General features: G+C 37.1%; 1 protein-coding gene across 3 annotated transcripts in view; it reads left to right on the plus strand.

The window, feature by feature from the left end:
* PCDH7 (protocadherin 7) overlaps positions 1 to 14,735 on the plus strand; it is a 303,573-nt gene extending 288,838 nt beyond the window's left edge. For all 3 annotated transcript variants that reach the window (XM_074865955.1, XM_074865956.1, XM_074865957.1), the window contains exon 3: positions 10,378 to 14,735. In XM_074865955.1, the coding sequence (XP_074722056.1) occupies positions 10,378 to 10,757 (380 nt within the window). In that variant the 3' untranslated portion in view covers positions 10,758 to 14,735. The remainder of the gene's footprint in view (positions 1 to 10,377) is intronic.
* The last annotated feature ends 13,078 nt before the right edge of the window (positions 14,736 to 27,813 follow it).

A 27,813-nucleotide genomic window follows, 5' to 3' on the forward strand; every position in this document is an offset into this window, starting at 1 on the left:
CATAGTCACAAATGGTTCAGTTTTGCTGTTTGTTTGTTGTTCCCCCCGCCCCATTACTTGTGATAAACAATTAAGCAGCCATGCCTGGAGGGGTGGTTGTGCCTTTTTAATCAGCCACCCTTTGAACATAAATGTTAGTCATATCTAGTGCATTTTTATATCACTTCAACAAATATTAAAAATGAACTTGCAACTCTGTTAAGTCACTGATTTTTTCTATATGTTCAACTTTCATTATCGATTCTGGATATCCTCTGAGATACATGTAAGATATCCATGAGATCTAATGACACTGAATGTCTTTTGGGATTGTGCTTTTCATTTCTAAATGGAAACAATGCATTCATTAATATTGCCTAGAAAACATTACTTGGAGTATCTCCAAAAAGAAGTTGTCTTTTGAATGAAATATAGGCATAAATGGGAGATGAGGGGAAATCCTATAACCTTGTTTTTCTCTTCTGTGGCAAGAGCACTGGTTTACTACCTGGTGTCCATTCCTGATTAAGAAAATACATTATTAAATACTTATAACCAAGAAATAAAATAAAGGGGAGGCACAGTATACAGCTGAGATGAGCCAATAATGGCTGTTAGCTACCCTGTTCCCTTAGAGCTCCTGCAGCCCCATCACTTTGACACGAGTATCAAGGAAATTATGTTGACTTTTGAGCCCTGATTCAGAATTTTCTTAAGTAATCTTTAGGAGAGCTGACATTCTAATTGCTCCACGAATTGTTTCAATTCTGAGTTTGTTAAGCACTGACATGTTTTACTGAAAAAAAAATAAAGGTATGTAATTTGACACAGTGACAGATTAATACTTTAGCATCAGATTGGCAGAACAATTAGACAGCTTAAATGTTTCCTACATCTTAATGTCTATGCTACTTCAGGAAGCCATAGTAAGTCCTACTTTTCTGAAGGATATGTTGCCATTTCAGTGATAAAAGTAAATCAGGCTATCAAAGGATTTAACAGGATTACAAGGAGTCTTGTAGCAATTACATGCAAATCTAGAAAATTAAAATATAGGGAATTTAAGCCCAGCGTGGTGTATTTTGTACAGTACTTGCCACTGGTATCACATAAACTGATACTTTTTAGTCCTCATTATATATATATGAGATTGGTCTTGTGAATGACATGAAATAAAGTCTGAACTACAGGATAACTACAACTTAAACAAGAGAAAACTGTATGTTTCTAATGTGCTTCCTTTTATATTATAATGTAATCAGGGTTTAAAATTAATATTTGTCTAGAATTATGTCTGTAGAATTTTATTTTACTTACACATAAATTTGTATGCAACCTATATTGTGTTTCCCCACTGACAACTAACTGATTAGTATGATTTGGGCCTGGAAGAGTACTAGTTTTTTGGTGTAAAAAAAAAAAGCCATAGGTCTGTTTTATATATAAACAATCTTTAAGTCAATTTTGAAATACTGATGATTCCGTGAAGATCAAAGATGCAATGCTACAAGAGCTGGTACAATAATTTTTTAGGTAGGAAAGTTTTTTATGGAGTTATTCTATAATTAGAGGAACAGATAAAGAATATTGTACCTTAACCTGCTGGAGGCAATTGTGATAGAAATAACTATGGAATCTAAGCCAGGAATTTTATTGCTTCGGTAATATTTCTTTGGTTACATGTCTGAGTCATGTTAAAAAACTATATAGTCTGGTATAGTTTGATTAATTAAACAAAGGAAATACATCAAAATCTTATACATTCTTTATCTTATTTGATGCTGTTCCTCCATAAAGCAGAGGCAGTTATTATGTAAGGTAAACAACAAAACCAAAATTTCATATAAGAAGTAAACACTGTTGAAATTTTATTCTTTACAGAGTCTCTCTTATACCAGTTTCAAGTTTAATAGACTTCAGAGGCATGATATTTGTTTTGCACCACTACAGGTGGAAGCAGTATTCAATCTTTACCTTTTTGATTAAACTGTAAAATGGAATGGATGTGTTGGGACTCAGAAAAGAAAATTTTACAAATGTTAGGTTATCATGTTGGAACCTGAGAGTGGTTTTTTTTATAGCATTACTGTCTTTTTTGTTTATGTATTCCTTTGATTAACACCTGTCTTAAATGGTCTGAGCATTTTGGTTTTTTGTTTGTAATTCTATTAACATGAAATTTTAAGGAGGATGTCATTCTAAAATGGACTTTTAGCTGAACATAAGCCCAAATTCTAAGGTTGATTTGTTACTGAACAAGTCAAGAATCTTAACCCAGAAGCAGTTAAGGATTGGATTGAGGCCAAAGTACATAAATGTTAGTACTTATATTAACAGAATTGCAGAGCTGAAGGGAACCTGTAGAGGTCATTTAGTGCATCCTTGCTTTCCCAAGGTAGAATTAGCCACGTTTATATTACCCTTGGGAGGAGATTTTCTAGACATTCATAAAACCCTCCCAGTGGTGAAGACTCTATAACCTTTCGTCACTACCTTTGGCCTCAAAGTTTTTTTCTAGTTTCTAACCTGATTTGTCATTGTTGCAATCAAGCCATTACTTTTGGTCCTTTCCACTATGGACATGCAAACTAGATTGTTCCCACTTTTGGTTTAGGTGCACTCTTGCCTTTTAGGTACATGAAAAGTGCTATTTTCTCCCTCAGTTGCCTTATCTTCTGGCTAACTTGCTTTCAATCATCTAACATGAGCTTTTTTCAGATGTTACAGAATCAGCTACCTGTTTCTGTTTTCTTATGGTATTGCTTTGTTCGTTTGTTTTAGTTTTATTAGTTTTATTGGGAGAGGACTATATAGTATCTCACGTTTGCTTTGACAATTCCACTCTGGTTTCTCTTGAAACCAGCTAAGTACTTGGACTTTTGACGTGTTACAGAAGTCAGTCTTGCTGTTCTTAAGAATTATTTAAGGGATACTTTTATTTTACTGTTTTTCAAGTAAAGTATTGAAAATTCTCACTTTCATTCTGTGTTCCGTTTTCCTTGCATAACAAAAGAATAAAAAGGTTCAGAATTCATTATTTTATATCCTTCTGTCATACCTCCTCTCACAGTATTAATCATTCAATCAATGTACATGTAAGCCTTTCTGTACTCTGAAATATTTTCTTAAGCACTGAAAAGAATTTCAGAATTGGGCATGATATACATGAAATTATTCTAAGTCCAAAAGCAATTAATGTATTCATTACTTCAGTGCAGTTGGCATATCTCAAACAGTGGATTTGTGTTTGACTTTATTCAGTAGGACTGTTTTAGAGATGGCATGCACTATCTCTGCAGTAACTGATAATGCCACATTCAGAATGACAGCAGTCCAAGCCCTGGGGCACTAAATGCTTCTTGAGATATGTTCAATTGCTGTTTAACTGTATTTAGCCTAAGGTGCAGAGAAAGAAAGTGCTGATGCCTTCAAACATGTTTAAGTATTTTAATAGTCTTGGCATGTCAGAATATGCCACAGCACTAACTAGGGAGCAGTTCCTGAATTACTGCAATTACGAGGCAGGAATTTCAAAGACAGTACTACTGTAGCTGTGTATCACTATAGCTTAGCTTCCCCCCCCCACCTTAAACAGTGATTTTCTACAATAAGCACCCTCTCGGCTGTTTTCTGCATTATTGTTCTATGATCATGTATTTAATACTTGTTATGCTTTAAGAACTCTATCGTGTCTCCAATCACACAGCTCATAAAACAGACAACCATTTAATATAAAAGCTATGTAAATGGACTCCTGTTTAATTACAGTCTTACTGATGTTTCACTTGAATTAGGCTGCCCAGGGAGGTGGTGGAGTCACCATCCCTGGATGTGTTTAAGGGTCTTTTAGATGAGATGTTGGGGGATATGGTGTAGGGGAGAACTTTGTAGAGTAGGGCTGATGGTTGGACTCGATGATCCCAAGGGTCTTTTCCAACCTGAATGATTCTGTGATTCTGTGAATTTTGGATGGTCCTCTGAATATAGTATATTTGTGTACAGAGTGCAATAAAAAGTGGGATGAAAAGTGGCTCATCTAAACCACAGTCTCTATCATTACTGTATGACAGTTCCTATTCTTTTTTCTTTTCTCACAACAGCCTGGAACTACTGCCCAGGCATTCTTTACAGGTTCTCAGTAACTGGAACCATGCAGGGATGTTATAGGCCCATCAATGGAGAAAGGCAGCAAAAACTGCATGTAGTCATTGATTAGTCATAGATACTATTTAGAACGCATCTGCTAGTGAGTCCTCAGATCCCGTGGACCAATCTGCACGGTTACAGAAGTACTGCTGTAGTACTGTACTGTATGGCTACGGTGGTCATGTACTCCTCTAATAAAAGGTCTACAGCTAAGAATGCTTCCTGGGCACAGAGTTCTTTCTGGGAATGTTCTGGGAATGTTCAAGTTATTTATCTAGATAGCATGTCAGTATTGCTGCAGAGGGTTTTCCATCTCCAGGGACAAGTGGAACAGAGCTTTTAACTACTTAAGTACATCTAGAGTCTGTTGTTATCATAGGCTTTGTGTGTAGTTTGCAAAAGATGAGAAAATGGAAAGCTCCTTGCATCTTTCTCCAAATGCTGGGTTTGCATAAAATAGAAAACTGGTTGTTAAAAATGTGCGGAGCAGAGCTAGAGTGAGTATGTATCCTTAATTGTATTTCTGCAATGTGTGTGTAAAAAAAGCACATAGCTTGTAACATGTACTTGTTGACTACTATGTTCATAATACTTTCTCTGTACTTGATGAAATATGTTGACCTTTGATAAGGAATGGGAAGAGAAAATAATGGAAAATTGCTTGGTTGGAATATTTTCGTTGATTTTTTGGCTTTAAACTGGATATAGAACATCATATTTCCCCTCTCCACACTGCCATGGTAGGTGCCTTCCTTTTTTGGTAACAAGCAATCCTTCCAGCCCTAAAGCAAGAGTCAGCTACAATCAGCAGAAACATGAGCACAGATATAAATAACTCAATTCATTTGCATGCAAAGTTTTATGGAAAACATAAGCTATCACCATTGCAGAAATTAGCCATAAATGTTTAAAGATCTGTTGGCTTAATGATAAAAGTTAATTTTTAAAAAAAATTATATTTATCAGCTAACTTTGGAAATTGGTGGAAGCTTATATCAGGTACAATGAGAAAGTAAATTATGAGATCCTGTAAATTAGTGTTCTCCATTTTTTTTTAAGCTTAAGTCTAAGCAGTTGCAAGTGAAATCTGCTTTATAAATATTCACTTTTGAAATCTCCATCTACATGTATACCTATAAACTTGGTAAGTATCTGCATTCTAGGGAGTGTGTTTACAATGGTTTTGTAAATAGCCAAGAAATACATAGTTCTGATCTAGAGACACCATAAGAGGATATGTTTGAAAATAGTTTAAATGCCATCTTCCATTGTAACTTTGAAGATAATTTTATGCAAATAAAGCTTAAATCTGAATAGTCTGCATATAAACAGTTAAAATCTAACCCTAAATCTACAAATTTCTGTATGACAAGAAATATCATCCCTCCAGATTTACTTTCTCACTAATTAACATTGTGATAAAATTTGTTTGTAAATAACAAGGATTTTAAGCACCTATTTGAGTCAATTTCCAGGTATGTAACTGTGGTAGAAATCTTTTGTACCCTTCCTTGATGATTTACCAATTGTGCTGACAAATTCTTTGCTGTGTCATATTCCATTAGGCTTGTCAGCTAGCAGTGTGGTTGCTGCTAGTGTTTAACTTCTAAACTGAGAAGTACTTTAAAAAGCATGTCACTTAGACACAGATACGTTTGGATGTACATTGTGCTAGAGGACAAGAGTAATTTTTTGTTTGTTTTCAAATTCAGAAATTTTTCACAACTCCATGGGCTAGATAATTTAAAAAGAGAAGCATAAAACTACTACTCTGCAAAAGAGGGTCAATCTGTTCAGGGAATTAGCAAAAATACAGTTGTATTATTTCACTTTGTAGCTAAAGTGGTGTGTCACTTTATTCAAAATGAAGGTTAAAACTCTGTTATCTACTGCAGTGTATAGAAAATACACAAGTTTTCCTTAATTGACTAGTTTAGGTACTGGTAAGAGTTTAGTCCTGACAGCACTGGATGTTTTAACGATCTTCTAATATAACACACACACAAAATGTTCCCTCCTTCCCTGCATTGCTTCCTGCCCCACCAAATGTTGACATTATGTCCATCTTTTAAACAGAAGAGCAGTTAAAATGCAACAGGTTTCAAAACATGTTAGATTAAATGTGTGCTTCAATGCTGTACTGATTCAAGCTCTTAGAACATATGCAAGAAAGCAATGGAGTAGAAGGCTACCTTAACCTTATGTGCCAAATATTAACTGAAGGGTGTTTTAGAGGGAAATATATCACACTGGCTCTGACAGCCTGAGGGAGGCGAGGCTGCTGCTGCTTCTTCATGTACCTAGGTCCAACCAGTAGCAAAGATGAAGATGTATTCCCAGTAGGCACACACATGCACCAAATATATACACAATTGACCACAAAGATCACACTCAGACCACTCACAGGAATGCAGACAGCACCAGTGGCCTCATTCTGCTTCCCTCTTTGGCTGGACAGGATGGAAGTCCACTAGTGAAAGTGGACATGCACATATGTATACATGTATATGCACACATAATAGACAGCCCATACCCAGGAGTTAGAAAAGAATTTAATAAAAAGGACAGATGGTTCTGATCAGGCACAGAGTACAACCAGACAAACTTATTAGCCAGCAAACTATTTACACATGACTGACACTTTATCCCACTATCTCCCTGTATTCCCATTCTTGTTCTTACCCAAATCATCAAAAACTCTCCCTTGCCCTTGCTTTAGGTTCTCCCCTAAACATTGCATAATAAGTCCTGTGTCATCCCAGACTGCTTTTCCCCCATATTCCATAATGTGTCCTACATACCTAGGCAGCAATCCCTCTCTTAGGAAGAAAAATGATTTGCAGAGCAGCTGCCAAGGACTCATGGTGATGAGTTTCATGCCTGGACAATGGGGCTGATGGCTCTGCTAGGCATAGCCCTGGGAGGGGGTGGACAAGGTGGTTGTTCCTCCTGAGTTCTTGATTTGAGTTCCTATCTGTCACTATACACACCTGTGCTCCTCTGGGCCTGGGAAGATGGACTTTTGATGGGCCGATGGCCTCTGTGATGGGCTTGGGAGTAGCCTGTCAGGGTATTATCTGGGTTAGTATTATCCTGCTACTGTCTCTGATCTCTTTTGTGGGTGTGAAGATAAAGTTGATCACATAACCCAACAGAGCGAGTCAGCCACATACTGGCTTAGAGGTTGTTGCTTCATAAAACAGCACTATAAGGCTGAATTGTACAACAAGTCCTCATGCTTTGCAATAAAGAACTCTAATATTTGTCCAGAAGTGAATAATGGATGCACTACAATGCAAAATGTTGAATTTTCAAGTGCGTGATTCAAGGACCACTAGTGAGGGAAGGATTTTTATCAACCCAAGTAATGCTGGCTCAAGATTTGTTTGCACTAAAAAGAAACCATCAGTATAATAAGACATTTACAGTTTCAATCTGGAAAACAAAAAACAAAAAAACAAAAACAAACAAACAAAACCAAAACAAACAAACAAACAAACCCAAACCACCACAACAACAAAAAATCCCTTTTCGATAAAAACATATTCCTATGTTTTAAATAAAGGTCAGACATATTGCCTTGATAAGCATTTGCTAAGGCTCTTCCAAATTAATAATTGAAATACTGGTAGTAAGCATAATGTTTAATGGTCATTGTCTGGAAATAAGGTGCTGTTTGAAGAGTTTATGGAGATTTAGATGGGAAGGGAATTTGCCCTGTTGTAAAAATATGAAGAAGGTTTGTCTGTTTAAAAATCAAAGCACGTCAGGTGCAGCTCAGCAGTTAATTATGCTTCTTACATTTAGGAAGCGCCAGAATAATACTAGATTTAGCTGACAAATAGAGAATTTTCCTGAACAGTCCCCATCTTTTGTCTATATCTGCAGAACACAGTCGCCTGAAAATTGATAGGCTGATAACTGTCTATAGTCTTTGAATTCTTCATTGAAAAAATGTCGGAATCATGGCTGAGTCTAAGTGCAAAAGCTTTAAAAAGTACAAGGGGAAAAAAAATTTAAAAAACCCCTGTGGTGGTTTAGCCCCTGCCGGGGTCTGAGACCACGTGGCCACTGCCCCTCCCCCACAAAGGGAGTGAAATACAAAGCCCCGGGCTGAGATAAGGAAAGGTTTAATACAACAGTGCAACTGCAACACAGCAAACAACAGCAATAACAATAACAGTAATAACAATGAACAGAGTAAAATATCTACCAATACAGCAGTGAGAACAGAGCAAATCCCACAGTTCACGCGGTAACCGACTGTCCCGCTTCGGCGCCAGGATGTGACGTCAGTCCGCATGGTATCTGAATAACCCGGCTAGAGCTCCCCCCTTACTGCTGGGGAAACTTAACCCTATCCTGGCTAAACCAGGACGCCCCCCAACACTCAGTTCCCTCCTCCAGGCCTTACACATCTCAGCTACAGAGTTACTCCATTATCTAAACATCAGTGCTGTTTTCCTCATTAAAATCAGTGACATATTGAAATATGGATTATACTGTATTCAGAATACATATAGTAGATTTTATAAAAATGTTGACAAGTGTTAATAATAAATAATATGCATATTCTTTACAATAGTGCAAGAAATTACTAATTAAATGAATCTTGAAATGCATGAAAAATATCAGGACAGGATGAACATAAATCTGACTTTCAAGAGCTTTTGCAATTCTATCAGGATTAAATCCACAGATGCTGAAATGAAATATGCTTGCTCTCCAAGCATCTATTGTAAATATTTTAAATTAAAACAGTTTATTCTGGATGGTGCGAAGGATTTTTGGTTGCTTTTTTTTCTTTTTTTAACCTCAGCAGTGGTCTTTATGAATTTAAAAATATTTCACGGTTGGAATTGTCACTGTTTGAGAGGGTCATCTGGCAGCCAAAATCAAAGAAAAAATAGACAAAATAGAAATAACAAAATGAAGGCTGAATAGGCCTTTGAAAGATATTTTATAAGGCATAAGTTATTACTGGTAAAATTACTGTTCACATGAATTTGGGTGTTATAGTGGGAAGGTAGAAAGTTGCCACAGCCCATATGAAGTGCCTGACTATGTTTTCATGTTGAAGCTCCTTGGTCCTTTTCAAGCTAATTGATTTGTTATAAAAGAAACCTAAAATTTTCATCAAATATATCATATGAAAGTCATATCAACTAAACTGGAAAAACTAATTCACTTGTTGATTTATGTTCCTTGTCAACTTTAATTGTTTGAATATCATGTTATTACTTTGTAGGCAGCTCCAGTTATTTCTTGTAGACCATAAAGTACAGTATAACTGAATAAAAGTTTCAGAATCTTACCTAGTGCTTAAAGCAGTTGAGGTAGTTTTTTAATTCAGTTGTAATGCAAGTATCAAAACACAAATCTTAAAAACTACCTGTGTTTTTATCAGGTAAGAGACAATCCTGCAGTCCCTTGAACTTTGCTAGTTTTCAGTGAAAGCTCTTACAAGTACAGTAGCTAGAAAGCTTAGACACAGTGATCTGGAACAGGACACATTCTAACACAAGTGACATTTAAAACAGTGCATCTATTCAGGCAGCACTCATTCTCCCTGTCCCTCCACATGCACACACAACATGCAGAACTGCTTTATCCGTACATGTTAGATTAAGTTTATAACCAATAGCAGGGTTTTTGTATGCTCCTACTAATCACTGGTTGTACGATTCATGTAACATATTGTGTACTAACAATGACTGCCCAATCGTCAGAAATACAAGTAGAGGTTTACATGATGTGCAAATTGAGTCCCATTGTCAATAACAGAGCTGCTCGCTTACAGGGCATTTAAGCATGTTCATAAGTATTTGCAGGGTGCAGGGCCTCGGGTTCCTTTTACATAAATTCTAAGCATTCTTTACAAAAAATTCAAGGAAAGGTATTTTTAATAATTTCAAGAAAATTGACAGTATGGAATTAAGTGCTTGTTTGATTCTTTTAGACATCAATATTCATTCAGTACCTAATGCCAAATGCTTTTGAGATTGATTTACAAGCACAGGAAGTGGCTTAATAGTCTTATTTTTCAGTTCTTGGGGTTGATGATAACTGTACAGATATGTTTGTTGCCTATGGGCACATACAGTGTAAAAAAAAAACTATTACTGATTAATTTCTGGCAACATTCTTATGAAGACCTTTAAAAATACCTTTTGTGAATTTAAAGATTCTCGGTTTCACTGGAAGTCATTGCAATATTATTCATTTGTAAAGACAACTCTATTTTACTTTCAGATTCAAGGCCTCTACCAGATGTAGCCCTGACAGGGAAGTGTACCCGAGAGTGTGATGAATATGGCCACTCGGACTCCTGCTGGATGCCAGTTCGCACTTCTCCTGAAAGAAAGCAGAAGAGCCAGCCAAAACTCTCCACTTTCATGCCTGTTGATGAACGGGGCAGTCAGGAAAAGCTGGCCAATGGAGAAGCCTCCCTCATGGGTGATCGCAACAGAAACCTCCTTAACAAAAAGTTGACCTCATCCTATGAGACCTTCAGTGCGGCTAGTTTCAGCAAAAATGAAGAAGGCAATCCAGAGGATATCCCCCTTACACAGACAGGGGAATACAAGCCATCTCCTGTCAATACTCTAACTAGAAGAGAAGTTTACCTGTAGGTTAAAAAGCAGCAAGAAAGTTCTTTCATATTCTAAGAAAGAAAAGGGGCAAAAGTCTTAAAATCAAAACAATTTTAACAAAAAATAAGAAACAAAAAAGAGGGGGCCACCAAAGAGACGAAAGATCTGCCTGCCACTTCTGCCTCCATAGCAGGCATTTAATTATCCTGTCTGCCTGACTATACTGTACAATGTAGAAAACGTTGTTACTTGCATGTCTAATTCCCCCTCACTGATTTTTATTTTCCTAAATCTACGGTTGCAAATTCCTCCCATAGTAACGAGCTTGATTAAAAAGAACACAACACACTGTTGTTTCCCCTCTGCAGAAGCATGAGTTAAGCCACTCATTTTGTTTGATTGTCATCTGGCTTGTTGAGGATAACAGGTCAGGGAAAATGTATTCAAAACATATCATCTGAATATTGCTGATCCCCACCAGGGACAATCCTTCAGAAACCATACAGATATAGAGATAAATATAAAGGAATAATCATTAATAGGCACTTTGTGAAGACCACAGCTTTAATATTCTCACCTCTCATCTGAGGCTGGAAGCAACAGAGATACATTCAGCCTGGGACTGAAGTCAAAAACATGGCGTACTTTCCTATGATTCATGAACTCTGGTTCTGTTTTATCCATAGAACAAATGTGTTCTTGCTGTGTCTCTCTCTTTCTCTCTCTTTCTCTGTAATGATTACTGCAACGTAAACACAATTAGTAACACGTATACCATAGGATAGTAATGATAAACTGTTGAAATCATTATTTTGGGCAAGACTAACATCTAGCTGGGAAGATCGTAATAACAAAAAGGCCAAAGATCACACAATGGATCAGGGGAACTGCTAAGTATCGGGGCTTGGCTTAGAAAACCAATATATTCACAAAACCACACATGTACTCACAACACACCTTCAGTTACATTTTGCACAGCAGCATACTTCACAAGCCCAGATGACATAATTTTTTTTCCAGTGTGGTTCAGTTGAATGCCCAAAGGAACTGATGTGGGGTTTTTTGTAATGACATGATATGTTGCAGCAGATGCTGCATATGATATGCTGCATATGCCAGTTCCAGGGAAATTTTAAGATCAAAATTAAAAGTGAATAGTAGTGATAGAAGGCTGTGTTAGTGAGAATGCTTGGTAGGGTGGAAAGGGTGAACAATCGGATGATGCAGTGACAAGAGAATATTACAAGTCAAATACAAAACCTTCTTTTCAGAGTGCAAGGAATGATTGCTAAGTCTTTTGTCATCAGTGTTGCAGATTACCAATTGCTTCAATTATGTCAAAGATATAATGAAGGTTTTCTTGAAACACAAGTGCATTAAAACCAAGAGAAGTGCAATACTAAATGATGTCAAGACTCAGAACATTTAGGCTAGGTAGAAAATGGCACTGTCATAAACAGTGGTATGATACTCACCTAGCAGGTCAAGGTGAGTCAAAAGGAGTCCAAGCTACTGTGATATGCAAGAGCTCTGGGCTGTAACAATTCTCATGGTGAACGCTTCTTGACAGGAAGAGGAAATTAAACAGATTTCTGTGCAATAAAAGCAACAAAACGTGCAGAACTTCAACCAGTTGCTTTGTAGCTGATGCTGTAGTAATAATGACAGACTGAGCTCAGACATTCAGATGAAAGCGACAATCGAACAACACAGCAAGGACAGCTCGAGGAGGAAAGCATTCAAATCCCTGGCTGTTTAACCTGGCGTTAAGGCATGGCTAGATGGCTCTTTAGTATACTGTAGACACAATGTAGCTTTGGGTAGTTTCTTGCTATGAAGAATTGCATAGAAATAACCTTAAACAGCCTAATGTAGAGGTTGGTAAATCAATAAAACTCATCACATTTATCTTTTGAAATCACTTCTTCATATAGTGGGATGTGCCATAATTGGCCATTTTGTTCTCCTCTCTTGAGTTTACTTTCTTCAAGTAACATTAGTGTATAGCAGTTATGATGAATGGGCACATTTTAGAAAGAAAATATTAAAATCAAAGATTAATAATGATTGAACATTTTTATGTTTAATTATTTAAGTAATATGGAGAGATGCAAACTAGTACTTTGTTATGAGACTGCATACAGCAGTTACTGCTTTGTATAATCTGTAAGTACCTGTTTAAAAATGCTTCTAAAAATGCTTATGTAATGTATACACATTTTTCTTGCACGTTTCAACAGAATACACGATTGCATAAGACAAATGTTCAACAGAATTTCCTTTAATAAGATTTTATTTAATATTACACACACCAAAAAAAAAAAGTTAGTAGCTTGGTTCCATATATTCTTAGACCCTTTTTCTACAAGGCTAATAATACAGGTCATAGAAGACCTTCAGATTAAAAGGATCAGCAGTCACTCACCAATTTTTGCACCACATAAGACAGTCATTAAATACTTTACTTGTGTGCATCTCCTTAGATCTAAAATGGGTGTGAAAGATTTTTTAAAAAATTCTATCTACTGTAAGTATTCACAATAATTCTAGTGGAACTAGCCACTATTAATGTGCTGATTACTCTTCTGACCTGGCATGACACACAAATATATTTTGTGTTTGTATTTTTCCTCTTTATTTGAAATAGGTTAAATCTGGTGCCACTCCATAAATAGAGTGTTTTTGTATAAAAATAAACAAATAAAACTATAAAAAAATAATTAGGGTGAATGCAAAATATGCAACTGTGCCTTTTATACCTATTATTATGGTAAAGTGGTAGTTGGGTTTGGACACTGAGGGATAAGGGGCTATTCCCAACTTTTTTGAACCTGTATATTTACCTGTGTTTATTTTCTGAGAAATTATAAATAATATATTTAAAAACAAGCCTTTTGCCAAACTCAGTTAATGGACCAGTCTTAAACATTATTAATACAAGGCTGTGGTTTAAGTAGGTCTCGAGTATTATTTTTATTACTATTTGTGTGGAGTTTGGGATTGTTTTCATTTGTTTTTAATTCTGCTGCCTGGAAAACTATGATCAGTCTATATTATAGTTATTTAGCAAGGTGTCACCAGTTCATGTTGCCAGGAAAATTGACGATTAATTTTTTTAATTGCTTTAGCCATCATCACATTTCAGTTGTACAGTATAGAAATCATCCTTTTATTTCCTTCCATGGGAAACTCAAATGAGCTTTGCATGTATTTTACCATTAGGGCACCTTTATAGATTGATGCGTTAATATGTAACTTTATATGTATTAGAAAATTCAATAGCTTTGGTCTAAAATCTAATGCTCATTCTGGATCTCAGATCCACTATGTTTATTCGATATGGTTTCTGACTGGCCTGCTGCCTGAGTTTCAGGAAAAAAAGTTAAACATTATTTTTATGTGGGGGAAGAACTTAAATGGGATTGAAACAATTGGCTGAAAGGTTACCCTAGGAAGTTGTCATGCAGGAAAACAAAGAATATGGTTAAAGACCTTGCCATAAATCCAGACATCACCACCACTTGCAAGGAACATGAACAACAAAATACTTTTCCTTTTGTTTCATTGGTACATATATAGAGTGTTTCCTTAAGGAATGAAACAGATGAAATAGCAATAGAAATAAAAGTCCATCAGTTAAGTTGTATTACTGACTGAAGAGCATAAACACAAGGAAGAAGACAACATTCACCAGCTACCTGGGGTATGTTTTCAGACAACTTTTTCCTAAATTTTAAAGCACTTGCATTCAGTGTGGTACGATCTGTTTGTAATATTAATCATTGACTATTGTTCTGCAACTTGGATGTTGATAGTGAAGCAGAGAAAAATTTATCATTGTTTATTATGAGTCACTATGCACGCAACTATGCTAAACATGGCAAAATGTATTAAGCGCTAGTCCACCTCTATTTATGAAATATTTACATAATTTAATTTGCTTTTGTACAGTTTTATGTAAATAAATTGCTTGTCATTTTTGTCTCTGCAAATTAAAATATAACATGTTCAACTGGTTGCCCATTTGCCAGTGTACTTTCTCTGACAGGCTATTCCACTTTTACTGGATGAAATCACATACTAGTTTGCATATTTAACCTATATTTTGCATGGCAAAGATGAAATTGCCTTTGTAACTGGCTACATCTTCAGCTGCTGATGTAGCTGAAGTTTTACCTGTCTGCAGAGTGACATTCAACAAAGATTATTGTCACTCAGGACAGCATACAGCTATTTTTGTGGTAGAAATAAAGTACTTGTAATGATAGCAGTTGTTTCTGATTACTGTTCAAAAGGGCTTCTTATTAAGGTGTGTTTAAAACCTTCATATTAAGGGGAACAACAAAACCAACAATTTACTTAAGAATAATCTTAAATAAAAGCTCAGGTATTTCCATTATGAAATGATAATTTTCTAATTATCAGCAAGGTTGCTATTTTTTCCAAGAAGTTTAGAAATATTAGCAAATCCTAAAGTGTCAGTGAAGCATGTATGCTGAAAAGAACAACACAATTAATGCAGCATTTCAGAACAAAATGTGAAGTAAAAAACCTCCAGTTCTTTCTAGCTGTGAATCAAATTATCCATCTCAGCATAACTACAGATCAAGAACAAACCCTCCTCAAGAAGGAACATCTAAGAAGCAGAAAGAGTTTATTCCTTAGCTGTCTGGATCACACACTGCTTTTTGTTTGTTTGTTTGTTTTAAAAAAGCAGGTTCAAATCAGCCATTAATTTGGGATTTACGTCAGTTGCAATATGTGAAAAATACGTTTGTGGAGAGAGGGATCAAAGGTTAAAACTCACCCTCCTTCCTGTTGTTTTCTACAAAATACAGTATTGCTACAGAGACCTTGCAAATCATTGTGTACAATTTCCCACTGAACACCACAGAAAGTACTGTTTCTACCTTTTTACCTTAGTTACAGATTAGGCTTTGTTTTTTGTGAATATAAGTTGGCCGGAACTTTTTTTTTTAAATAAACTTTACATTGCAAATTTCGTTCTCTGCCTGTGCTTTCAGTTAACATTGCCTGGTCTTCTCTAATGAACGTGTAAAGGAAGATTCTTCCTTCCATAAACAGAGGTCTGAATATACATGCCTGTGGAGAGAATTCAATTCACCAACTGACCCCAGATCTTTCACATCACGCGGGAATGAGCTACCCCTCAACCTCTTTCAGCAGTAGAAGTATTTTAATGAGTAACTTCAATCAAGCTTTCATGTTTATTTTATACTAGATGTAGTATGCAAGTCATGACCTTATGTTTGTTTATTTTGTCTTTTATCTGCATTCTTCTTGTTTACCAGCTGCATCCACGAAAGTGATTACAGGAAGATAAAATAAATTTCCTGAACCACTGAGAGTGGTAAGAGAGGATAATATAAACTGGCAAAAGCTAACAATTTATGCTCCCCTTTAACCCTGGCTTCATTTCTCCCTCCTGCACTGCAGTAAAATGTAAATCTTATGCAGAGACTGAAATTAATAAATGTGACCTAGGCAGAAATAATTTCATGTCTTTATTGAGCCTCCTGAGGGGAGTGTATAGAAGATGCTTAATAGTTCATAAATGTGCAAATCATCTAGCCTATGCAAAAGAAAGCAACACCAGAGTTAGACAAGAATATTTAGTATATTGCTTAGTAAAATGATAGGATTCTAGTCAGTCAGTTCATACAGCTATTTCTTCTAAAGCAAGTATGGCTGATTTAAAGACTTGGATATACTTACCAAGAAACCAGGAAAAAAAAAATGCAAAATACCTATTCTGTAGTGGTATGGAATAGCCTCTGGGAGAAGAGGGAACAAAGAACAGCAAATAAGTATAATGTAATTGGCACAGAAGTATTAGAAGTAAATCCCTTTAGGACTTTCAAACTGATTTAAGGATCCTAAAATAGGGAGATATTAATGCATAATTTGTAGCTATCTACAGTATGGTACTGTAATTTCTAAGACGGGATTCTTGCTAATTATAAGGCATGTGATTCTATTTAAGGTGGTGTTTCTAAAGATCTAATTAATGGTTAAAAGTATTTATAACTTAGTATTCCTTCTTTGTAAGCTTACTAAAGCAAATTTCAACAGGATCCTAGAGGCTTACTATAGGAGAAGGCAGGTTTAGAAAGACCAAGATGTCAAAGATGTAGTTTTCATATTTCTGTCTTATTTTCAGCAATGCAACCAACTCCTTCATGTTTACACTATAATCATAAATTAAAAAAAAAAAATCAAATCTAGACCTTTCAGCTGCCACTGCTTTCCAGAATATTGCAGAGGGAACAAAGTAGCATAAAAGCAGGTTTAATATACTATGTTTACTCCTCCTTCAGTAAATTTTACATTTAGCAAACACAGTGTCATGGAGAAAGCAACATAAATATGAATGAAATACTAAGTTTTTCCCAATCCTGTAGAGAATCAGAGAAGGAAGAAGGACAAGAGCAAGAGGAATAAAATGCTGTCTCTTTTTATTACCTACCTCTCATGGATTTCTAGTACCTATATAAAATCCCATGAATGGAATACTGGAGTCTATCTTCTTCCCACACAAGTGTACACCTCCACTTCTTTCAACAGACTTGCAGGTTTTATAACTTGTACTAAGTCTAGTTGGAGTAAACCTTCTTGAGGCTTTTTCTTCTTGTATAGTAACTGTATTACACGATTCCAGAAAATAAAGCTGATTCTAACTGAGCCAGGATTGTGGTTGTAGTAGTCAGCTCTAAGATAGTTGAATATATATTTGATAAGACAAGTAGAAGTGAAGAAATCAGAATAAGATGAAAAGGATCCTGTTGGTCTGAAAAGGTCTACAAACTGCTGCACACACTGTAATGATTTATTATTTAAGTCTGATCAAAATGGAAGAGACTGAAAATTTCATAAGCAAAAAAGAAAGAGGAGGAATAAAAAAAAAATAGATGGAGACCTAATACCAGTTAAGTGTGTATATACATACACACACACCTCTCACCTCTGTTTTTTGAAACAGATTTTAAGATACTCTTCAAGGTACAAGAAAATTGTCTATTTCTGTCATTAGCCAATGTCAGAGAGACAGAATACTGGACAACAGGGACCTTCAGCATGAGGTCCAATATCTATTCTAAAGTTTAGTAAGACAGAACAAAATACATAAATTAGTGGCTATTAATGTAAAAGGGAATGGTGATTACAGTTAGAAAACAAGGTAACTACCAAACTTACTTCAGTTTCTCTCTAGCCTCCTATCTCACATAAGCTGCCAGAACAAAAGTCAGAGCATCTTTTTTAATCTTAGTTTGTCTCCTTTTGCTGGCAGTTCCTGGAATCAGCTTGGCAACTACTTAGCTTTTGCCCACCTTGCCCTGAACTAGAAGAGAGCCTCAGCACAATAGGTGATTTCATATTCTCTTTCAGTCTGACCTCTGAGCATCTGGCAGACGTCATGTTGCCACCCTTATCTTTAGAAGCATGAAAACATAGTAGACTCCCTCACACATAACTCTAAATAGGAGTTTGAATATTAAAAGGGTCCTTATACGTGGTAGAACAAGAAGCATGCCTTGAATTTAGAATAATCTGGTGCTATGCTGATAAAAAAAAATATCCTGAATTCTGGAGAGGATTGAAAATCTGTTGTGTGTGATAAAGAACAAACCACACACTGGGTACAACCCTATAATAACAAGCAGTGCATTTCTTCTTACTCAAATCTGTGCCTTATGTAGAGATGAAAGGAAAATGTACAAATGCCCCAGGTCCCTCTGAAGCACAGTTAACAGTGTTGCATATATACAAGAAAGAAGGAATCATCTTTTGCCCAGCCCTGGTAAGTTAAGCTTGTTTCCAATCAGTTTGGATACCCCTGTTGAATATTCTGATTGTGTTTATGTGTCATCAGTACAATGATAATGACTAATTAATGATACAGCTAGCATGACGTGCTTACTTAGGAGGGCATAGAATTAATCGAGGGAAATGATGTAAAAGTGCTGCTTGGAGAACAAGGCTTTCAAACTATAACTCCCACGAGGTGCTATAATGTATCAGCTAGATACATTATTGCATATTACTATAAAAGTTAAATACCACTTTCCAGTTCCAAAGGAAATTCAGCTAGTCCAAATAAACATTCAGAGAGAAATAAACGAGAGAGTCTGGTTAGTCATGGACTGAGAAGGTCACATCTGAGAGTTACAGAATAATTTTTCTATACTGAGTGACTGCAGGTGAAATAAATTTAGCAGCTTACACAGTGATAGGATCTGAAGCTTCCAGAAGTTTACTGTTCAGTGGCACTCAGAAAAAAAAAAAAAAAAAACCAACAACAAAAACCACAGAATGAAGGCTTAGAATTAAGGAAGGATTATCAAACAGAATAGATTCTACTGCTTAAATGAAGTTGCAGGTGTATCATGAATATTTTTCTCAGTTCTGACCTCTACCCCTCTATATTAAAAAGGATATAAATACCAGAAGAGATGCTGAGTAGGGTGATCAAATTATAGAATAAATAATATAGGACTCTTCAGCCTAGAGAAGAGAACTGAGAGTTTTGACAGTGGTCCATATAAGTCATAAATGGCATGAAGAAAAGTGGGGCAAACTATCATTTCCCTTAATAAATGGGCTATGAAGCATAATAAGAAATTATCAGACAATAGGTTCAAGATATATGGAAGATGGTGTGTTTTCCCACAGTGCAACAAACTGCTCAACATTGTCAGAGGAGATCGATTTTTGGGATGCACCCCATGAATCTGGCTCACATAAAGAATAAAATTAAATGATTGATACTTCTTATGAATGACATAAGTTAAGAATAACATAAGTAAAAGACATATCTGTTTGTTTCTCCTGCTCTCTTACGTAAACAGACACACTAACAACTACTGGGAGCAGAATACTGAGTTGGAAGTCTCTTTCTCTCTCTAAACCCTCCTCAAACCAAACCAAACACACATCCACAAACAAACAGAAAAACACACAAAAAAACCAACCCTCATTGCCACTATTTTGTTAACTGACACAGCAAAAAGCTTTGCTTCAGGAAGTTTTCATTGATACTCAGTGCTTTTGATACTGTTTTCCCAAGAGAGTAATGAAAAATAATCTATGCCTAACCACAATTACTCCTTGGAAATCTTCAGCTGCAAGTCTTCTGCTGATAAAACTTTTAGCAGGAGAAAGTAAGAAAAAGGAAAAAAAATGTTAAATTTTCTTTTCTCCAAATTGCAATAAACTTACCTATTAAACTCCAAAACTCTGTGCCTCAGGAAACATAGACCTGGACTCACAGTAGGTTATAAGTAGTAGAACAGACTGTTACCGGGTTAATTCAGACATGTGAACAGCCTATTACATGGTTTTTAAAGATAGTCATGTATTTAACTACTGCTGAAATCAGTGACAGGAATTTATCTTGTACACTCCTGATTGTGGAGATTCATATAGACAAAAATGTGTAGCAAAACAAACCAGAAGCATTTGCAAACAAGTTTCCAAGGGTTTGTGCTATTTCAAACTTTATACTTTTTGAACACAGGTGCAAAACAGAAGACAGAAAATACTTGGAGAATACAGGCAATGTTTGTGGTCTTTAGAGTATCTGGAGATGTCTACTTTATCAAATCTTCTAGCTACAAATTTAGCATCAGTTATGTAATTAGAACTTCTGTTATATCCTCTGATAACAATGAAAGAAGACAATTATTTTTGTCAAATTAAAAAGCAATGTCTCTTTACTTTCACATTCCATTGGAGAAAGCAATTGTGTATTAATAGGACTTCATTTTGGAGTCATTAAGTTCACTGCAGGTTAATCTGCAGTACACTAATAATTTCATTTCATACTCTTTCTTTTTAAAACTAAATTTAAGAACTAGATTGATACTCATGAAGCTAATGTGCGTAACAAATATTTCACTGAATACAAGTTAGTATTATTTTAGTGTAAAGAGCTTACAGTCACGCAGCAGTTTTTAAAAATGATGCTGTAACATGTTAGGAAAATGCAAGACTAAAATGTGAATATACATTAGTTTCATTCACACTAATATTCTTTTCAGAATTATTCAGAATACCAGAGGAGTTCCTCATCTATGTAAAAATAATCCTTTGGCAGCAGTGGTAACGCAACGTCTTCAAACTTCAGATCTGGCCTACAAAACAAACTACTCCCTACACCCGTGGCAGCAGCACAAGTTAAAGACCTGGGAAGTGCATAGTGTTTAACCTTAAAATAGATAGATAAATAAATAAATAAATAAATAAGTTAGCATTTACACAAACTCACATAAGCCTTAAGTAAAGTGCATTCTGGTCAAAGTTGAGAAACTGGACAATTTGATTAGGCTTAAATGACTATATAGCTGGAAGGTTATAAAGAAAGAAATGCAGTTATTTAAGTGACCAATGTGAATTAACACTTAGCTCTCAAAATGAGAAATATGACCTTATTCTTGTTCTTTATTGTTTTTCCAAATCATAGTTGCTGCTAGTGCTACAAGAAAGCTACTACTTTAACTTTACAAACTTAAGTTTACCTTAAGGATGAAAAGAAAAAGGCTTTTTTTCCCCCAACTCTCTCAGTGTTTGATGTTTCTTGTGCTATCATCAGTGACATCATTAAGTGTCAAATCGACAATATCTGTTGAGAGACAAGTTCTAGTATTTTTCTCATCATGGAAATGAGCAGACTCCCTTCTCCCTCAAAGTATATTGCTACTTTAAACAAAGCAGCACTGCACAGAGATGGTAACCAAGTCATCTGATATTTAGAACTAGTTCCTGTACCTTCATGCAGCTTGATAAAAGGTTTGTTTGCAATGCATGGTGCAGGGCTCTGGCTTGCACTACACTCTGCAGAAGATTAGACAGGAGAACCTATGTTAACTCTTAAAACCTGAGCAATTTAAAGCATACAGTCTGACATGAAGTAGACATACTCCAACTCCAAAGATGTATTACTAACTTTGTGAGAGTACCGATTTACTGTAGAAAAAGCTAGGATCAGATATCATGTCTCAGTGAGACACCTCTGCCTCTGAGTGACAGAAACATAGCAGTCTCTGCAGACTCTTACAGCTTCTATCCTTTGCTTTCACACTGCAACTGTGGAAAGGAAAAAGAATCAGGTATGCCTAAAGACCTTTATTTGTACTCCTTGAATCTACCTGCTACTCATTTGTGACTAGATCAATTTCTTACTGAAATCTTTTAGAAGAAAAAGGCTGTTAATATAAGAAGTGATGTTAGAAAAGATTTCATGCCTTACTCCAGAGAAAACTGCACCATCTCTCAGTCACAGAAATAAAATCTTGCCTCTGGATCACTACAGCAGAATATACACACTGAAAAATAACTACTCAAATTCTGCTTTCAATTTACCCATGTAACCAGAATTAATCTGAAAAGAGCCTGTCCCAGTATACTCAAATTACAAGGAAGGGGGAAAAGAGCCAGCCTTCTTTGTATTTTTAATTATTTGTCCTATAAATTCTCTTCCTTACTAAACACTAGATTCTAGTATAGCCTTGGTTGGAATGCTAGAAATGTAAAATCTCTCAAACCTTTCTTCTTGAAAAACAAGTCTCTTAAAACTACATTGTGATGATTCCAGAGCTGCAAAGGATCTGCTGGAATGCATGATTTTATTGTAACTGTAAACTATAGGTGTGCATTATTTTATTGTTTATTGATATGTACCATTGGTACCCCATTATATTGGTAAAATATACCTTTGTCCAATAGACAAAGGAAAGCAATCTTCCTCTGACAAATTTTTGTTAGTTTTTTTTCCCCTCAAACTTCTCCAGAAACTTCTGCTTTTGCTTGCTGACCTTAAAGTCATTACAGAACATTTACCCTCTTGCTCTCAATAGCACTTAGAGACTTTAAAAAGTGCTTCCTGGGGAGAAAAAGCAGCAGTCAGTGTTGGATTAACACAGCAAGGGCTGGATATACATGACAGCAGTAACTCAAGTCTTCCCTTGCTCCACCTCTCCAAAACCACAAGAAAGAATATAGTGACCCAACAGCAGCAGAAAAAGTGCAGTGAGATTTAAAACCTGTCCTGAGAAATTATAATACCTTCCAGTACCTACTGCATCCAAAAATGAATATAGACATTCTATATGGAGATTTTTAAAGCATATATTTTTAATTTAACAGGAGTGGCATAGAGATTAGTTGGCCAAATCCTCAGCTACAATAAATCAGCACATAACCTATAGGTGAGAAATCCAATAACCCTACTGCTCTTTCTGGTCTGGATGATGATATTGCCACAGCTTTTATTCAATAGCTGGTTCATCAGAAAAATTTGCAAACTATAGTGTATGGTCTCAGTTATTTTAGGAAATTGATTAGGGGCTTATGTAGCTGATGTCTTCAACAGTGATTTTGCTTTTTTAGACCACACGGTCCTCTTCTTGAGAGCTGAAGACAAAGCTAGCAAAAACATCTTTGCTGGCAGACTGGCCAACCTGGTGAGTAGAGCTCTAACCTAGGAATGGCTGTGGAGGGAAATTACAACCCATGGTCAAGTAAGGAAGTGGTGGTAGGGGTGGGCAGCAAAGGGTGCAAGGTGGCACGTACAGGACAGACCTCCAGAATAATAAAACAAGTTGAAAGAGGAGCCATCACAAGCATGTTGTATGCACAGAAATGCATGCATCCTGGGAAACAAACAGCAGAGACTGTATCTCTGCATGTGGCTACAGAACTACGACATCATTCCAGTTACTGAGCTGTGGTGGGACAACTCACAGAAGCAGGTTATTGCAATGGGTGGATACAAACTCTTCAGGGAAGACAGGTCAAGAAGAGGATGAGGGATGAAACAGGGAGGTGAAGGAGTAGCTCTGAAGTATGTGAGTCCTTCTGTGGGACAGACAACAGTTTGGTTGAGTGTTCACAGCTTAGGAGCAAAGGAGAGGCCAGTAAGGGAGACACAGTGGTGGGAGTTTGTTACAGTTCACCTGATCAGGGTGAGGAAATGGATGAAGCTCTTTCGAATAAGGAATTCTGGATCACAGACCCCAATTAACATGGGGAAACTCTGACATCTTCTGAAAGGGCACCATGGCAGGAAAGATTTCTGGGGGATATTGGGGATAACTTCTTGATACAAGTACTGGTACCAACCAGGGGTTATGTACAGCTGGATCAGCTGTTCAAAAATAAGGAAGAACTGGTTGAGGATGTGATAGTCAATGGTAACTTTGTTTGGAATGACTGTGAACTAGTGGAGCTCGAGATCCTGAGGAGAATGAGGGAGATAAGAAGCAGAGTCTATATGTTGTACATCAGGGGAACAGCTTTCAGCTTATTTGGGAAACCGGAAGATAGGATCACATGGGAGGAGGAAGCTTTGAAGGGCAAAGAAGATCAAGAATTCTGAGAAGGACACCAGTCAAACACAAGAACGGTCCTTTGGATTCCCAGGAAAACAAGCAGATGTCTCAGCAGGCCAGCCTGACTAAACAGGGAAGTCATGGTGGAACTCCAATGGAAGCAGGGAGAGGCTACTCAGATAAAATTTAGAAGCATTGCTTGGACAGGCAGGGACGGTGTCAGGAAAGCTGCAGCTCATCTGGAGCTGAAACCTGTTATGGGTGTCAAGAGCAACAAGAAGAGCTTCTAGCACTGCAATAGTAGTAAAAGTCTGAACAGGGACAATGCAAGCACAGTGTTGAAAGGGGTCAGTGATTTAGTGGCAGCAGATGTGTAAGGATGAGGCGCTCAATGCCACCTTTGCCTCAGTCTTTGCTGAGAATGTTTCCTAGGCATCTGTGCTCAGTGAGAGAATTCAGAGACAACTGCCAGCATTGGATGAGGATAAAGTCAGTTCAGACAACTCAACCCATGCAAATCCATGTGATCAGATGGGCTACATCCAATGGTGCTGAGAGAGATGGTTAATGTCCTTGAAAGGCTGCTATCTGTCATCTTTGACAGGTCATAGAGATCTGAGAACTGGAGAAAAAGAAATATTGCAGTCATCTTCAAAAAGGCCAATATGGCAACTTTGGAGAGCTACAGGCCAATTAGTTTCACTTTGGTGCCTGGGAAAAATCAAGGAGCAAGTCCTCCTGAAACGTAATTCTGGGCACCTGAAGGACAAAGTCCTTACAAAGAGCCAGTATTGACCAAGTGTAAACCATCCTTGAGAATACTGCTTGCCTCCTGTGATAAAACAGATGGATTTATGGATGAGGTTAGATCAGTAGAGGTAATCTACTTTGATTTTAATCAAGGCTTTCAGCACTGTTTCCTGCATTATTCTTATATCACAGTTAGAACATTACAATCTGTATGAATGAATAAAAATAAAAAAACTAACTGGATAACACCACCACACACCACCACAACCACCCCCCCCACCCCCCCCCCCCAATCTGATAGAACTCAGATGGTGGTAATTAATGGGTCTTTCCCTGCCTGGAGGCCAGTAACAAGTGGGGGGGGTTATCCTTGGACCTGTCCTGTTTAACAGTTTTATCAATGACCCAAAGGTAGTGAATGGAGTGCACTCTCATCAAGTTTGCAGCTGACATCAAATTGCTGGATCAGCTGATACACTTGAAGGCAGGATGGCCATCCAGAGTAGACAGGATGAAGGAATGGGCAACAGGAACCTCAGCAAGGTTCCGCAGTGAGAACAAATGCCAAGTCCTGTGCTTGGAAAGGAAGGGCACCCTGCAATGATACAGACTTGGTCCTGACAGTCAGAGGAGCAGCTCTGCGGAAAATACCCTGGCAGTGCTGATGGATGCAAGCTGAGCATGAGCCAGCAGTGTGCCCTGGCAGGAAAGAAAGCTGAGAGCATCCTGAGCTGTACTAACAGAATCACTACCAGAAGATCCACAGGAGTGAATATTCCCCTCTCAACACTGCATCTTGAGTCCCATGTCTGGTTTTGGGCTCCCCCATAGAAGAAAGATGCTGATAAAGTAGGTTGATTTTAGCACAACTGGTCCAGAGTTGGAGTACTTGCTCTGTGAGGAGAGGATGAGGGAGCTGGAGAAGGGACAGCTTTGCGGCAACCTAGCAACAACCCACAAGTACTTCTGAGAATGTCCCCAAGATAACAGAGCCAAGTTGTTCAGAGTTGCATCAAAAGAGGATGAGAGACAACAGGCATAAGTTGAAATGAAAGAGGTTCAGACTGGATATAAGGACAAACTTTTTCCCCTATGAGGATAACTGAGCACTGAAACAGGTTACCCAGAGAGGTTGTACAGTCTCCATCCTTGGTTTTTTTCAAGAACCCACTGGATTAAACTCTGACCAACTTTGTCTGACCTCATAGCTGACCCTACTCTGACAGGAGGTTGGACTACAGGTCTCTTGACGTCCCTTCCAACCTAAATCATCCTATGATCCTAATATTTTCCAGTTATTTTTTTAATATGTAATACTAGCTTGGCTGTGCTTCCACAGAGCTGAGTAACAGAACTTAAAGTCATAGATGCTTGCACAATTCTTTAAAAAGACATTTATCTTATCTCCCTTTAAAGTTGTGTTAATATGTATACTCACTTATAGGCACCATAATAAAATTTCTTAAATTGCTTACACTAATAGGGTCAAATCCTCAGAGACCATCAGTGATGCAGCTCCATTGATACAGGTTTAGTTTTCAAAACTAGATTTGTGGCTACCCAGTCCTGCAAATCCTACTGTTCTAAGACATATCATTAAACATCTTAATCTAATTTATGTCATACTGCTTTGGGCACAATCTATTGCTACCCAAGACACCCTGAAGATAGAAGAATCGTATAGGATATAATAAAGTAAATGCACCAGCCTGAAAGTCTATGCAGAGACTGACTGCATGGTGTTCACAGATAACTTGGAATGTATGGGATCTGTAGGTAATACAATAGTGAAGTGTACTACACCTTAAGCTTCACACTCAGGAAAGGCTGGACTTGCTGAATACATATAAATCAGGTATGAAACACATTTGCAGAAGGTCTGATGTGTTCCAGCTGAATCTATTGCTGATATTGATATTCCAGACTTTGTCTGAAAGCAACTCCAGGATTTCAAGGAAGTCTCCAAATTACAGGTGGAGTAATTTTCCAGCCATTATAACACCTTGGTCATCTTCTTGCCTTTTGCAATAAATCAGCCTTCTGCTCCTTCCTACTTTGTTTCTTGCAAACTTGAAATAAGATCATACTGTTTGGTCTTAAGATCCCCTTAGCTGAAATGAAGGGGAATCATTTGCATCCAAACTGTACAATGCTGTTCTGAGCTGATATATAAATAAGCAAAGTAGTTGCTGCTGTGCAGACAGGACAAAAGGTAATGCTGTGACTGATGAAAGAGCTACAATGCTGTCAAGACCCTCATGAGCACCTCTGCACATCATCACAGTTTTGTGTAAGCAATCCAACTTGCTCAGGGCCAGCTCCCAGGTGTCTGTATTGTTTGAGATAAAACCACTGACTTTCCATCAAATGTTGTGCCAGTGAGCAGGAAAGCATAACACAACCAAACCTTAAGCTAAAAGGACAATCAAGCTCTTAATGGCAAACTTAACTTTAGTTGGAATAAACAATACCAAACAGAGAAGTATAACTGCTCGCTATCTGCTGATCTATTGCTTGGCCAGTATTCTCTAACACTGAACACTTAAATCCATGTTACATACACGCTTACCATTAGTCTGGCATCCACAGATGCTGCGTTATAGTGGATCAGTAGCTCTGACAAAAGTTGACTTTACATTCATTAATCATCATTGGGATAGGCGATTTACATGCATGCAGACACAGATCACATGTAATTATCTCTATACAGTGTCAAATGTGCAGTAAGCAGGTATACATACAGATGTGTAGCCAAGGAATGATAGATCAAAATCAGGTTCCTAACAGCTATAATGGTGAGCTATTCTAGGAATGTTGTTTTTCAGTACCAATTATGTTGCACAGCCCTTGAAGTGTTGCTAAGTGGCAGCCACACACTCTTAATCATATTCTTTGCTTACACACTGTATTCAAGTCCTCAAATCTTCTTGTGCTGGGATTGCTTTTCAAGGAGTCTTACTGTTTGGTGGGGTTTTTTTGGTCATCATTATTGATGTTTT

Source organism: Strix uralensis, chromosome 4, assembly GCF_047716275.1.
Source record: "Strix uralensis isolate ZFMK-TIS-50842 chromosome 4, bStrUra1, whole genome shotgun sequence".
NCBI lineage: Eukaryota > Metazoa > Chordata > Aves > Strigiformes > Strigidae > Strix > Strix uralensis.